The 15,848-nt window shown below is 45.6% G+C and overlaps 1 protein-coding gene across 2 annotated transcripts; it reads right to left on the bottom strand.

Annotated features, from left to right (window-relative positions):
• Positions 1-915: 915 nt before the first annotated feature.
• IL17D (interleukin 17D) lies at positions 916-13,859 on the bottom strand. 2 transcript variants are annotated; one of them, XR_008820197.1, is made up of 4 exons: positions 13,359-13,859; positions 12,925-13,223; positions 3,327-3,832; positions 916-1,095 (listed from the first exon to the last, which is right to left on the bottom strand). XR_008820197.1 is itself a non-coding variant. In XM_056328610.1 (3 exons), exons 1-3 carry the CDS (start codon positions 13,371-13,373, stop codon positions 3,517-3,519), a joined length of 630 nt encoding a protein of 209 aa, XP_056184585.1. In that variant the 5' UTR covers positions 13,374-13,859; the 3' UTR covers positions 1,842-3,516. The 2 variants fall into 2 exon arrangements, 1 of the variants encoding a protein (XP_056184585.1); XM_056328610.1 differs by lacking the exon at positions 916-1,095 and having other exon boundaries at positions 1,842-3,832.
• Between the last annotated feature and the right edge of the window lie 1,989 nt (positions 13,860-15,848).

Genomic DNA, 15,848 nt, shown 5'->3' with positions numbered 1-15,848 from the left:
CACCTTCATGTAATGACTGGCTGATAAACCAAAACTAGCATCTCAGGCTTTTCTCAACCTTTCTAAATGATAGGAGTTTTCCAAACTATCTTAAGTGATATGACAGAGAAGAAAATAATCTCTTTACCAAGGATATTGTTCTGTATTTTGTGGCTCCTAATGTATTCCAGGGACAACCTCATTGAAGGAAAAGATTTTCCTGGCACAACAAAAATTTTCTCAAATCAGCTGCAGCTGCCAGAGAGTTTCAGCTTTGAATTGTTTGCATTTATTGGGCCTGGAGTTGGTTCAATGAGGCATTTCATGTCTGCCTTCTGTCAACAGTTTGTGAAGCCTTGAAGCAACTCCAATGCACCCTCCCTCCCCCCATGCAACTTACAGGCAAGGCTGCAGCAGCTGTAAACAGCGGGCTAGAAGCTGGAAAATGTCACACTGCAGTTGAAGTGAAACTGATATAAATCTATGATATGCTGATATCTTTAAAAAAAAACAATCCCAAACAGGCACAAACTACATTTAATACTCAACCTTCTCCACGTGAGTAACGTGGAGAGAGTTTATATATGGAAGGATATTTTGAAGGTTAACAAACGTTTGTGTAGCTAATACTTCTTGATGTTAAGTATTAACAAACAGTTGTTCACTAACAAATTACTACCAAACAGTTGCTTATGCTAAAACATAAACATAGCTTTTAAGAGACACCTAACTGGAGAGCTGGATCATGAGACAAATCGGCTCAGCTAAAAAGTCTGTCACAAAAGAGGGTGAGGATTACAAAAGGAAAATGGGCTTCTGAGTAAGATAACATGAGGTTGCTTGTAACCATAGGAAACTTTCTGCACTTGTTGCAGTATGATGAGAAAGAGGTTGCCAACGTGCATAATCTATTGATCCACTGAGGTTCTGCAGTTCTCTAGTACTCTCCTTTCAGTCATCTAATTCCTGAAGCTAGATGTAAGCTAAAGCATCTTGTTTTTCTGGATTGGTGAAACTGATTATATTCCATTTACCTGATCTTAGCCTGTGACTCCCAGGAATTCCCAGAACATGCTCTAGTTACTTGAGAACCCAAAATGACTCCGTAATTTATGCCTGCAGGACAAGAGAGTTGCAACAAAAAGTGAGATTTTTTTTTTCTCCACATCATGCCAATAAATCCATGTGCTCTAGTAACTAATGTGTTGCAGACAAATTTGTATAACAAGAAAGTGTGGACAGACAGATGAGTTTTGCTGGAGGGCACCATTTACCAAAGCTTTAGCTGGTAGCCCTTCTGGGTATTTACTAAATGTTAAGGGTTGTGTGGTTTGGCATTTTTTTGTTGCCTGGGTTTTTTTACTGCCTTTTACTGTGAAGACTTTGCTTTCTGTGCTGTGGAGTCTGAAGGTCCAACTTCACCCTGTCTGAAGTGTGCGTGTGGAAAAACCCCCACAATTTAACAGTGAAATCATAAGAGGTTAGACTGCTGAAGCATCATCCAACACAGTGTTTCTCCGGTTTTGTGTGTCTGCTTCTCTTTTGAGCCCCTCTGTCTTTTATTACCATTTCCCTCTCCTCAGAGGGTGAGAAGTTCCTCCACATTAGGAGGAAGGAAAAGTGGATGTAATTGCTGCAAGTATTTACATTCTCTGGGGAACAAGTAACTACCTATAATTGCTGGCAGCAGCTAGGCCATTAGCTGTTCTCCGAGTAGTATAAACACTTTATGACTTTCTTTGAACTCTCCTTTGAGAATCCCCTTAAGATAGAGGCATCACAATTTGAGGAAACACAGATCTAAAGACAAGTAGAATTGTGGAACAGCATCTGCACAAGAAACGCAGTTATCAACTTCAATCTGACATTGTGATGGGAATCTTTTATTGGTTTCTGGAGTTCTTAAAGTTGTTTTAGGCTTTGCAAGAAGCTACACACAGATTGCACTGTAAAAATAGTTATACTAGACTGAGTCAGAAAGAGCACAGCCAATAATTGTGCACCAAGACAAGGAGTTATCATATGATTTTCATTCTCTATTTAACTTGTTAATTCTGGTTAGCTCATAGTCTTTCCATTCTTCATCCAATGACACTCCAAAGGAGCATGTGTTTGTGTAGTGTGGGGACTTTCTCCACTATGAATTAAGCCAAATTTTGAGATTCTTGATGTAGCAAATACATTGCTGCATATGGTGTTAATTCTTTTTTGTAATGATATTGCAGTCACGATCTTTCAACTGTAAAAGATACTCTCTGCCGTGCATTCAGAGTTAATCAACTTTGGTGATGGTGGCTCTCTGAGGAGTTACGTTTGTGCAAGGTATGCCTGGTTATTCCTGATTCTCATCCACTAGACTAAGTCAACCTTCAGTCTCTTGTTCTGGAAATACAAGTTTTTGTGTATCTGGAGTTTCTGGTTAGGGCTTGCCATCAGGTTCCTGTAAGCTGCAAAGATGGAAGACTGCTCTTCCGCAGACCAGCATCTTTTGCAGATGATTATCTGTTATGTGTTGCATAGGGAAAAATGACTCACACCAGTTGTATGAATCAGTTGGACTTAACAAGTTTGCATTGGCCGGGACTCACCTCAATGACTTCTGGAGCACCTAGAAGTTAAGACCTAGCCTGTTACTCATCTGCAGTGTACCTGCAATGAAGCCTGTCCTTTGTACTTTTCTTTTTTGAATGGGGAATCTCTTCTCCTAACATGAAAAAGGGTTTGGCCTTTCAACTGTACAGAATACAGTTTTGTCACAGGAAACAGTTAAGCAGTTAATGATGAATGAAATCTAATACAGATTTCTTGGGACCCAAAGTGTGTTTTTTCTAGTTGATAATCTTCTGTGTAATTAGACTTAGTCCAGATCAGGAAAGTCCACTGCTGTTTTAAAATATTCTAGCATGCTTTTTCTCAGCACTTTTGTACCCTTAGCCATTTGGCAAGGTTAAAAACAACAAACTTGTAGAATATTGTTTCATGAATGACTCAAAGCCAGCAAAGGTTTCCTTGCTGTAGTGTATAAATAGCCAAAGATGTAACAGCCAAGAACACTGTTAGGAGATGAGATATGCAATATAAAGGAAGGCTCTCCCAGCCTGAGAAATTATCCTTTTAACTGCTGGTTTGGGACATGTATGGCAGCTATGTGATTTCTATATAAGAGTATTTAAAAGTAGAGTGTAAGAGGTTCCTTAAAAATGTCTACAACCAGTAGTCTGCTATAGTAATAGCTAGCATGCCTTACAGTTGCATCATCTAAAATTTACTGTGAATAAGCAAGTATAAAATGTTCTGCTCTAAAAAAAAAAAAAAAAGCTACTTTGGAATTTGCAACAAATACTTACATGAGCTAAAGAAGTTCTTAATATGAATTGTCATCTCTTATGATCTGAGTGACTGGACAAAACTTTCCATCTTATAACTGGAATTAAGTAGAAAAAGAGGGTAAGTCCATGTGTTTGCTGCTGCGGTGCAGTTTCTTGAGGTTGTGAAATGATGATGTCAAGCCAGTACTGTAACACGATTATGTATTCTTCATTCTGATGATGGCTTGTTCTGGCTTACCAGCAACTTCATTTCTTGCTTATCTATGCTGGAATTTACACTTTCAGCCTCTTTTTCTTGCTCAGGTACACAAGTGCAGCCCACTGGGATAGTGACGTAATCTTCTGTGTAGACGTAACGGCCCCCGGCACATGACGACGTGCGACGGAGGATGACTGTTGGCATGTACACAGGGGTGCTGCGGAAGTGAAAATTCTCCTCACCAAAGATCCCCATGAGGCAGCCTTTGCACAGACAGTATGCTTCAGGAATGTATTTAGGGTATCTTGTGGGATCATACGAAATTCTATAGGGAAGCAAATAATAAAGATTCATTAGTATATCTAAAAATAGATAAATTTATCTGGAAAACATTATTATAATGTAATTTGACCATAAACATTTATGTAATGTTTTTGTTTTCTTTGCCAGGAAAAATAGCTGTAGCTGTTGCTGTCTGGCTTCTTATTTGTAAAGTGTAAAGAAAAACCATGAACAACTTATAGAACCAATCAGGTCCTACAGTGCACATGCACCTGGGAAGTGACTGGCTTTCTAAAATGTGAGATTTGGGGGTAAGCAGAATAAGTTTTGCATTTTGGGCTGAACGGGTAAATAGAGCATTAAAAAGGACGCTTGGGCATTTTCAAACTTTTGATCTGCCTTGACTTCTTCAAAAATTGGTACAAATCCTTTTTAACATTAATACTGTTAAAGCTATGACATGATGTTTTAAAATTGTATAATTTAAATAGAATTAAATTGTACTGCAATCATTTTTGCTCCCTAGTATACTTGGGGTTATAAAGGTGCCTTTCTCTTGAAAGAAGAACTCTGTTTTTCTTTCTATATTTTTTTCTCTCATTAATCCTCCACTGTCTTTTCCTCTAACCAGAGAATAACATTTGCACAACCACATGGAGATAAACTGCAAAGTTAAATGTTTTTTTCTGCCCTCTCCTGCTACGTTTTGAAGTAAAGCATTGCCCCAAAGCTTCAAGAGTATAGCCTCTATTTTCTATGGTCTTACAGTTTGTTGTTTGACCATTTCTTTTTGCTTATGAATGCCCTGTCTCTGGAAATTCCTGATAAACAGAAGCTGGAAAGCTTGTAACCTAAGTACAGCTCAGACCAATGAAGTCCAAGTTTCACCATTCCTCTCCGCATGTTGTTCGACACATGAACAAAGATGTCATACTACGATAGAGACCATAGCTGGCAGACCTACAGCTGTTGTTTTTAGCAAAGAGTAAAAGCTGATGAAGTCTGCTTGTTTTTCAAAATAGAAGACAAAGTACACAGCAGAGTACACATACTGGAGTGTTTAGCCACGCTGCTTATTGTGGTGGTGATGTATGTGTTGCTTTGCTCTTTACCTGCATTTCTTGCTTGTACTGGAACTAATTGCTAGGCATGGCTGTAAATTGTACGTTATTACAACTGCACGCCATTATTCTAGAAAAGATGTTTGCACCTCCAGAAAGAGGGTATTTTAATATGTTTAGCTCCTATGCCAAGTGTTCTCTATGTCACTCTACGCTTCCCCCAGATCACCTTCTGTTCTCACAGTCAGAAAACGAGCCCTGCTCCAGCACGGGTTGCACTGTCCAGCTGCAGAGGGATGACGGCTCTCTTGGCTGGAGACGCATTCAGCCCAGCAGCACTGCCAACTGCTTCTTGGTGCGTCTCCCCCAGAGCCTGTCACCACTTTGGGAGGTTGCTGACCTCACAGATGTTATCAAAAGCACTTACCTTACCTGTCAGGTAACAGAAAACCCTTTTCTGGCCTTTCCCCCGCTCCTCTTTCACACTAGTAGACAGTTAGACCTACACAGAGTGCACACCAGAAGTGTCCTACAGGCTGTTACTGGCACGCAGAGGACATGAAGACATGTTGGGAGGTCACCTAGTCCAAATGCCTCCATGAGGCAAGCTCAGATGTATTTGCCCATGTTTGTCCAGCCTGTTCTTAAGAACTTCCAGAGGAGACCCCGAGCCCACCCAGAGGCTCTGTTGCAGTATTTCACCAGCTCTTTACTCAGTCAAGTGGATAATTTTTCTTCTTGCAACTAAATCAATCATTTCCCATGTTTGGATGGGAAATTACAGCAGCTGAGGCTAAAAAACTGAGTAACAGTCAAAGATTTGACACCAGAGAGAACGTTCAAGCCTCTAATGTTTACTGTGAACTGCCGCAAAACCAGTAAAAATTCTTGCGCTGGGTTTTAAGTCATCCTCTAATTGGGAACAGGATAGGACCACTATGCAGTAGATGAAGTGAGGCAACTACATAAGAAAAATGAATAAATTAAATACCTGTCATCAATATAATTATTTATGGGATGATACAAACTACTGAGTATACAATATCCCCTTTCCACAGTTTCAAAACAACCTATTTTGAAAACCACAATAGGTCTAAAATGATTCCTAAATTGTGTTTCCCAGGGTTTGTACCACTTCCTTGGGTATCAAAGTGTTAGCCTTTTATCTCTTTAGGTGGCCTCTGAGAGGAGAAGAGGTTTCAGCTGTGGAAGAGGCAGTGTAAGTCTGACCACACAGTCACTTCTAGTCAACAAAATCTGCACTTGCCAAAACAGGCAGCCTGGGTCTCCCTCTCGCCTGTGCCTCTGGGTTGATGCTGATGTCCTTCTGGTCACAGAATTGATCAGGGAATTCAACCAACTGAAGAGAACTTCATCAAAAGCTGGATTTTGGTCCTTCAGCTGTCTTGCCCCACATACACAGCACCCTACACAAACAAGCCAGTGTGAACAAGCAGCTGTAGATGGAGGCAGAAGGGAGCTGCCCTTTTCAGAAGTATCACCAGTTTATCACGTTAAAACCCATTTGGAATCACAGCTTTAGCCAAACACAAGCTTGATTATCCTGTCATCGAAGAAATGAGACTTTTGTTTGTTTGTTTGTTTTGCAATGGCCATATAATCTGGATTCTTTGTCTTTTTACAGAATTTGTTTTCCTCACAGAAAAATCTGACCAGTTCTCTCGCCAGACATCTGTGATGTCACAGGTATTTTTTTGCAAAGCTTCTCTGTCCCGTTTATACCTGCTTACTTTCCCCAGGAAATACCTTCATGTTACAGGATCTCACACCAATGTGAAATAAGATGTCTGGTAGCCAGCAGAAGGGAAGAAAGTGGAATACAGGCTTTTCTACCGTGATACAGTCCCATTTCAAACTCAAGTGTGAATAATTTCAGTGGTGGATTGTTAAACACACCATATGTCAAGTCTTCGGTATTTCCTCTACTGTATTATCTCCAGCACCTGGTTTATGATGTTACTGGAAAGCATGAACATGCTTCTGGACGCAAACATAAGGGTTTTCACTAATAACAGGAGAACACTGTCAGTGGAAATATGGTCTACAACAAACTTCCCATTCCAAATTCCCACGTGGCAAAAGTCAGGTATAAATGAGGGGGTTTTTGGAAGGATGGTGTGGTGTGGTTTTCTGCTTTCCACAGAAAAATCTCATATATTTCTAAATTTGATGCAGATACCTCTACTCCATCGTGTGAGGGCTGGAAGGAATCAGAGGATCCAAACCCAAAGATGGAACTAAAATATAGACATGGTTTTGCATCCAAGGCTGAAGGCTCTAAGTAATGCCTCCTGAAATTAAACACTTACATATCACTAAACTTTGGAGCAATATCCAAGGCTCTGCATCTTCAGCTCAAACCTGTTAAGAAAAGCCATATGACTAAAGCCTCACTGTTACCTTTCTAGGCAACCCAGACTGATTTGGATCAGAACCACTAACAAACACCAGTAAGCCAGCTGTACAAATGCAGTTGTGTGACCTGCTTCCTCTGTTTGCATGTACTGAACATAATCACTCTGTGCATACAATGACCATGCCTCAGCTGCTGGAATTCGATGCATCTCCATTACTCCATGCACTACAAGTCATGTTTTTATGTCTTCTCCTAGAACAGGGCAAACACATTTGAGCAGGTTAACCAGATAAATCGCATGGTCCAAGTTCCCACTGACTCTTTCCTATACTTGATGAAAGAGACACTCGACTGGGGTAGGCACAACAGAAGCAGCTGTGAAGAGGGGTGGAGGAGCAAAGAAGTGCAACTTTCCGCTGGCACCCAAGTGTCCCTTGCATCCTTGTGTCATTTGCTGTGGCCACTGCTGCAAACGAGACAGCCCAGCTAACTTGATGAGGGTTGCCCTTGTCCTGTGAACTCAAGTTACTAGTACGTAAGGCTAACTCTGCTTAGCCAGCACTCCTGATTTACAAATGACAGGAGCAGTGAGCTATGCCAGGCTGCTGTGTTTTGATCTGCTGGAACAAGAAGCAGGTTTGTACTGAACTGGAACTGCTAATGAAGTGTGACTAGTTCTAAGCTACTTTTCCTTATGACCCTATGAGTGCTTTGAGAGCTCCCAGTGAAAAGCAAACTTCCTGCCGTTTACGTACTAAGCCTGGAAAATCAAGAGAAAAGTTTCTGTCAGAAGTAAAACTCTTGCAAAGACTTAATCTGTCTTGTCCTGTACTGTTGCTTTCATATGTAGTATTTTTAATAATATTATAACTTCATAGTTTCCAAGCTGCTAACTCCAGTGGGTCAGGTGCTGCGCTGGGGCAGGCAGACACAGCTGCCTCTTCAGAAAATCACTGTTAGCACTAGGCTCACAGCTGGATGTTATCAGGAGTCTAACGAGCAGATCATCATCCCTTTACTTTGGACTCTGAAATACTTACAGGATTAAAAGCTAACAACTTTTTTTCCCCTCTTGGCAAGACTTTTTTTTTCTATAACGGGTGTTCTTTTATTCACGTTATGCTTAGTTTGTTTTATGTACAGGTAGTAATTACAGTGCCTGCATAAAACAGCCTAGTGCCAACTGTGATTTTCTGAAGAGCTGTATGAACATGTACTCAAACAAAAAGGATGGCAGTTCTGCATCCCTTTGTATTCTTCCCCTCAGCTGCATCTTTGGGATACGCACACTGTGCCACATGATAATGTTAAATCCTGGGAAGTGTCTCGGATAAGGTTCATGAAAGTCACTGGAGTATTATTTAAAGGAAAGCCCTCTTGTATGACTTTTTCCAAAAGCACTGCAGAAAAGCTTTGACTTTTACCAGTAGAACAAGAGACTTGCTTGTATTACCTTTTAAGATTTTATGTAGATGAGCACTAAACCAAGGATGCTTATAAACTGAAACTGTTTTTTTAAAAGCAGAAAAACCAAGGTGGGCTATGATTGAGAGGGGGACTAACTAACATGGGATTTCATTATCAGATCAACACTGACAAAAGTTAAATCTCTGTAAACGAACCCTCAGTAAATGCAGGATTAAGCCCCAGAGACAGACACAGAAGCCATGAGATCTGGAAATTCAGAAACAGGAATGACTTCTTGAATACACATAAAGAATTTTTGCTAAATTCATGCAGAAGTGTGTTGCAAACTTCTGCAAGAAGATTCTGATTGTATTCCTACAAACTAGCTATGAATGTTACTACAAACTTAAGACAACACAGAACAAAAATAGAGCTGATGTATACAGCTGATTAATGAATGGCACCTGTGCTCTGCAGCACCATGAATGGAACTACAAATCAACACTACCTGTAAATGCACTGTTGGCTTCAGTGGGATCAGAATTTTCTGCCATTACTCTAAGCTTTATGATCAGATCCTGCAAACATTTAGGCGTGCATTTAAAATTAATCCTTCTTACAAAAGCACTTGTCCATGAGCAATTGTTGTGTGTGTCTCTAGGGCTGAGTATGCATTCATAAAGATCCACCACAATTATGGTTTCTGTAACTTTTAACAAGAACCCATCCTGTGCTGTTGGCAGGGATCCATAGGTGGTAAGACAACCTGTATCACTTAATTCTTGTGACGCAACTGCGAACCGCAGCAGTAGCCAAGGACCACAGCCCTTGCCAGTACCTCTCTTTACAAGCAGGCTGTCTGGATTTCACTGACTCTCCATGTAATACTGCTAAAAAATACAAGCAACTCCCGGACAGATGTCACAAACTGGCATACAGCTGGCCTGATGATTTCAGGGCATGATGATTTCACGGCAGACCTGCTGCTGCTGGCTTTATTTTTTAGAAGACCTGGGTAATTCTTAGAACAATTTCCTGGAGTGCTGGGCAAATCCAGTACGACCAAGACTTCACTGAACTGACTTCAGGGAACTCTGCTGTCTCTTTATAGCTCTTCAGAGTAAAGAGCGATTCATGTGATTAAACTTTGTGCCCTGAGTTACATACTGATCTCCTGTGGCCATCAGGATGGAATTTCACCATCAGACAGATGAACTAATATTTTTCCCCTAACCCTTGCCTCAAATACCACCTGTTGGTTGCTGCCAGCAGCAGGAGCATGGACCAGATGGATCTATGGTACAATACATGTGCAACTCCTATATCTCGGTTGTAGCAAGCCAAAAACGATCTAAGTCCTGATTTTTGTACAACAAAGTTAAAGACCAAGTAATTGAAAATAAATAGTATGCACAGAACAAAGATAAGGAAAGAAGCCACACAAGGATTTTCTGAACTTTGAGTCAATCAAACCTAATTCTTCCACACTTAAACAGAACGACAAACTTGGATATATGCAATGCAGTAGGGTGAATGTTATATACAGATCTCTAAGTAACATATCTGGTTCTTTCTCACAACTGCTGATACAAAAAAAATATCAGTTTACTTGAACTAAATGGTCATCTGAGCAGAAGAATTACAAGAAGCAGTGTTGAACAGCTGGGAACAGGTGCCTAAGGAGATATGCAGGGGAAGGTAAGCAGAGCCAGACTTAGTATCTTTATTATTAATGACTTGGAATAGGGAGTATAAACAGTATGTTAATGAAATCTGCAGATGGTAACAATGGGGACTGCTGCAACACAATGAAGACAGAGAAAGAGCGTGCGGTATTTCAGACATTAAAATGCAGGTAAAGAAGAAAAAAAAGACCGTTTATGCCCAGAACAGAAATCAACCGCACTGTAACTCTTTAGGGGCAGAAAAGAAGTTTGAGAGCAGGATGTCTGTGAGGCACACTGAAATGGGCCAGGCACTTTGATGCAAGTTTCAAATAGTCAAATTCATGCTCTGAGGGGTGTCCTACCAGAGTGTACAAGAGGGGTCTGCCTGCAGTGAATTAATTTCTGGGCATTCACTACTAGAACAACTCTGGTGATTCAGGAGGCAGTTCAAGAGACAGCCACGAACAGTGAAGGGGAGCAATTTATGAGGAAAGATTAAAAAAATTAAATGTAAGCAGGCCTGCCAAGAAAGTTCTGTATTACAGAAGAGAGCTGTGTGCAGCTTTTCAGAATCACACCCCAGCAATGGAGAATAAATTGTTGGGATCGTGTAAGTGAAATTGCTTAACCGCTGACAAGACGTGATGCGCCATAACTTGCAATCTTTAATGGAGAGTTGCTTGTCCTTTTGAAAGATAGGCAGTAGCTCTAATTGGCAGCTTGCTTCCAGGGTAAGCAGGTGAACACCACAGATCAGACCAGATCTTCCTAATGCTTTTATCTGGCTTCAAAATCTATGAAATAGCAGGTTGTAAGAGCAAATGCACATCACTGTTCATAATGAGCAGGTTTGTATTTTACACTTCCACTTCACATCTTGCAATGTCTGTTGCCGTGTCATTGCACACTAACGATACAGTAAAAATGCAACTGAGAAAAAAAGCTGTAAACAAGACCTCCTAACTGGACAGTGTACTCAGGCCTCTTCCACCCTAGAGAAACAACTTTTCCCCTGAACGTAGTTTTAGATTTTGCCTTTAATGGTGTAATACTTTTTTCCCCCCACTATCTTTCAAAATTGCTAGCTTGGAGATGTCATCAAGGTATTTGTATGTGAATAGTTTGTGGTCTGTTGAAAAGTACAGTGGATTTACAGTTTCTTAACAAACATTTTGTAAGCTAGGCCCCAAACAGCAGCTGGTTCTCTGTTAGGAAGTGAGCCTATGCAGAGCTCCAACTGAAAATAAATACCCGCCTAAGGCGATGTGAGCATGGAAGGCACTGTTTTCAGACCAGGAGGCCAATTTTCTGATAGCACTAGTATTTGGCAAAACCAACATTAAAAAAGACCTTGAGCCTAACGGTAGGTATTTTTTGTCATCATACTTGCTTTTTGCATGCTTAGGTAGCTTTAAAAAATCCTCAGTTTGCTTACAGAAGATGTATTACTAAAAATTCTATTTCTAAAAATACTTTGTTTATGAAAGGCTCATTGAGCAAATAAACTATTTTGCTCTCAGTAGGATTACTTCTTAAACTAAAAGTGGGCAAAACCCACGCCACAAAATAAATGTTTACTGGAGATGGCTAACAAGGAGATATTTAAGTTTGCTGAATACACAGCAACTGCATCAAGGCGTACACAAAGGATAATGCACAGAAAGCAGCAATAAAGTCGGTTCCTTTTAAGTTTGCGGATGTTCTAGCTTCCGGTTGTCTGCAGTGTCTCACGAAGCCGAAAACAGAGAAGCCAATTCAGTCTTGCTCACGGGAGAAACTACCAGAAGGGTGGATGTGGCGAGGCGCGCCAGGTCTCGCGTACTGGACCAGTGCCCACAAGCTTTCCAGAGTTCCCCGCAGAAGCGCGGCCCCTCGTTCCGTGTATTGACCCGCCTAACGCCGGATTTGCTTTACTTATTTTTACGCCCCCCTTAAAAACAGTCTGTCACCCCCCACACCCCCCCGTTCCCCCTCAGGGGTGCGAAGCGCGGGAGGGAAACGCCGACGCAGGCAGGCGCCGCACGCGCTCCCCGCGAGCCCCGGGCCGCGCGCAGCAGCCCTCAGCAGCGCGCGCGGTGCGCGGCCGCGTTTGGGAGAGCCGCGCGGCGCCCGGAGGCACACCTCGGGGACGGCGCGCGGCGCCGCGGGGGGCTGCTGCGGAGCCACGAGGGGCCCTCCCGGTGACGGCCCGTTGGCGGCGGCCCGCCGAGGCAGCGTCACCCGCGGCAGCCCGCCCGAGCAGCTTTCCGCGGGGCGGCCTGTGCTGCCGGGGGTGCGCGCCAGAGCTCAGCCGCGCAGCTCGCCCCGCCTCGTTCGCGTGTCATTTATCTTTCTGCCCATTAGACATGTGCCTCGTTTACACCCGTTTACCTCCCGCCTGCCCATTACAGACGCCTGCTTTAACACCTTGCCCTCCGGCCGCTGCCCGATGCGGCAGCCCCCCTCAGGGCCGGCGCCCCCGGCCCAGCCGCGGGGCACCGCATGGCGCAGGGCGGCGAAGCCCCCGGGCCGGCGCGGCGCTGGGGGTCCCACGCACGGGAACCGGCTCAGCTCCGGCCCGACGGGACCCCGGCGCCGCTTCGCCCCTTGAGGCGGCCGGGCCCCCCCTTCCCCCCGGAATCACCTGTAGGCCCACGGCGAGGCGCTGCGCAGGTTGACGGGGAGCCGGAACCTCTTGTCGCCGGCCGGCCGGCCCCCGGCGGGGCAGCTGGTGTTGTGCTGGCGGCCCGGCGGCTCCGGCTGCAGGGTGTGGTGGAAGGCGCTGAGCATGCCCGCCGCCAGCCGCCCGTACAGCTGCTCCAGCAGCTCCTCGGGCCGCTCGCCGCAGGTCCGGGTCCGCGCCGGCCGCTTGGGCGCCTTGACGGCCTCCGCGCGGAGCGGGAGCAGCGTCGCGCACAGCAGCGCCGCCAGCGCCGCCCGCACCTGCAACGACGCCGCCGTCAGCGGGGTTGGGACCGGGCGCGCCCCCCCACCCGCCGCGCCCCGGAGCCCCCGGCCCGGGGGTCGGGGCGCTCCACCCGCATCGCCCCGCCCGGCCCCCAGCCCGCAGCCCCTTACCCTGCCTCGCTGCATGGCGGTCGGACTGCTGGAGCAAGCCGAGGAGAGCGGCGGGCTGCGGAGCCGCGCCGTGCCACTGGCTCTGTCGGCGGAGGAGCTGTTGGAAAAGTGCCCCGCTCCTCACTGCTTCTCCCTTGGCCTCGCATGCCAGGAACATTTTAGGCGCTCACGGAGGAGGCGAGCGCTCAGCGCCGGGAGCGGGCCGGTCCCGCGCTCGGCACGGCCCCGCCGCCCGGGACGGCCCCACGGGCGGGGACGTGCTCGGTCCGGCGTCCGGCCGCAGCCACCCCGCAGCGGGCCGCCCGGGTGTCGGGGTCCCCTGCGGGCGCGCCCCGTGTCCCCCTCGGCTCCGTCGGCAGCCCAGCGCTCCTTCCCGCGGCCTCCGTGGCCGGGCTCCCCGCAGCCCTGCCGGGGCCACCGAGCCCCGAGCGGGACCCGCCGGGCCTGGGCACGAGGCTGAGGCAGGGTCGGGGCGGGTGTGGCCCCGTCCGAGCCCAGGTGTCAAGGCCGATGAGAAGTGTGGGGATTTACAGCCGAAAATAGCGCAACTCCGGCTGCGTGGCTGCCGCGGGGGAGGGGGTCGCCGCAGCCCGGACTCCCGGTCACGCCGGGGCAAGCAGCGCTGCCCCTCGCAGGGTTTGGGGGCTCCAGGCAGCACCTCTGGTTTCTCCCCACAAACAGCCCTGCCGTGCTGCCTCTCCAGCAGACGCCGAGGCGGCTGAAGTCCCGCGCAGAGACCGGGGCTGGGCGACACGGCGCCGCCCGAGCCGGCAGCGGAAGGGCTCACCTGCCCATGGCTCCTGCGAGGCGGCCTGCAGCACACACCGGCTGCGGGGTCCCTGCTTCGGGAGGCGAGAAGCTTGCATCATACATATCTACACGAGATCGAGCTCTCACCTCTAATGACTTCTCTGTCCATTCTGTGCCGGTTTATCTGTATGTTTAGCAGGTATGTAACGCAATACATTCAGGGTCTCCGGCGCAAGCCACAAAAATAGGCATCCGCAGTACTCTGGGTCATAAAAGATACAGTCCACTGAAATGGTTTGCACTAAGAGAAGCCTCTAGAATTTATCACTTGAATCAAGTATTTGGTGCACTATGATTAAGCCCTGCACATCTGTTGAGGCATTTAGTAGAAGGATAATTAAGTGAGAAAGTACTAATCAGGAGCAAGGGAAAACAGGTCCGTAAGTCACACAAGGCCTGTGGAGCCCCAGCTTGGTACCACAGAAATGCAAGAGGTTAGCGTCACCGACCAGGCTGGAATTGAAACTGACCCGGCATTCGTAATGTGATGCAGTGACTTGATTTCATGGCTTATGAAAAGTCGTTGGGTTGAGTCTAACTGTCATTTTTAATGGGTCTGGGACTTTATGCATCACAGGTCAGTATCAGTCATGAGCAGTATCTTAACTTTGAACTGTATGGGATTTGCATCAGGTTTTGACTCCGAGGAAGGACTTCGTCTCAAATTGAATTCAGAACTCTCCTTTGCAGTCGTATCCTCAGGTGACAGACTGGGGCAAGGCAGCTGCCCGTTTAGCCCAGTCCAGTCTAACCCCTGAGCTCTACACTGCACCTGGCCTTGTGTTACTTCAACACCTTTGAGTGGTATGTGTGGCAACATGACCAATATTTATCATGACACATCCGTCTGTATTACACTTCCTATAACAAATGAGTATCTTTTCTCAAGGCTTTCTGAGCAGTGTGAGGATGTCACACTTGGCTTTGCAAAACATGACTCTTATGCACTTCCTTTGTATGTATTGACATTTCTGGGAGAGGTTTGCCTCAAAAAATCAGAGCAGAAGGAGAAGAAACAACATCACAGGCATTAAATTGCCAGTGAGTTTAAGGCCTTGAGGCTTATCTAGACAATATTCTAATTCTGCACCTAAGTTGCAGTGTATTGTCTGATACAGCATTTCATCTCACAGGTTATAATAATTATATGAATGGACGTTGAATTGCTTATTGTAGAATTCCTGTCTTTTAGTAAATACTTAATGACAGCAGAAATACATGTCACAGCACTATAGCAACAACATAGCTTGACATGGTATCTCATAGAAAGGAAGTAACTAATTTATGTTAAAACACAACTGATTTCCGCCCCTAACACACTCTCATACACACAAACACCAAGATGCACGTAGGTAGTCCACCGAGCAGTCAGACACTGACACCTGTTATCCAGGGAGCCTGCCCAGGACAGCTTGCAGTGACACGGAGCACAAGGGGCACCAGTTTTCAAGCCTATTCCCTGCACCAACTGGGTTATTCTTAGGAGGGTGCTGCTTTTGGATGCATCTCACTGTACCCATCAGGAGCTGACAGTGATGAATGTCTTGATCCTGTCCCACCTCTGGTGAGCGTTTAGGAGTTAGTCAGTGTGTGCTTCAGATCTGGTTTTCCTGAGAAATTGAAGGGACATGTATGCTAGAAACTCGATGACCTGCTACTGTAGATGTCAGCAACATATGC

This window comes from Falco biarmicus, chromosome 2 (genome assembly GCF_023638135.1).
Source record: "Falco biarmicus isolate bFalBia1 chromosome 2, bFalBia1.pri, whole genome shotgun sequence".
Taxonomy (NCBI): domain Eukaryota; kingdom Metazoa; phylum Chordata; class Aves; order Falconiformes; family Falconidae; genus Falco; species Falco biarmicus.
This window is presented reverse-complemented; position numbering and strand designations above follow the sequence as displayed.

Bases quoted from the DNA above. Each gene is read 5' to 3' on its own strand.
- IL17D (XM_056328610.1), bottom strand. The intron at 3,833-12,924 runs GTGATTCCGGGG...GCTTCCCTATAG, and splicing joins GCCTCGCCGTGGGCCTACAG to AATTTCGTATGATCCCACAA.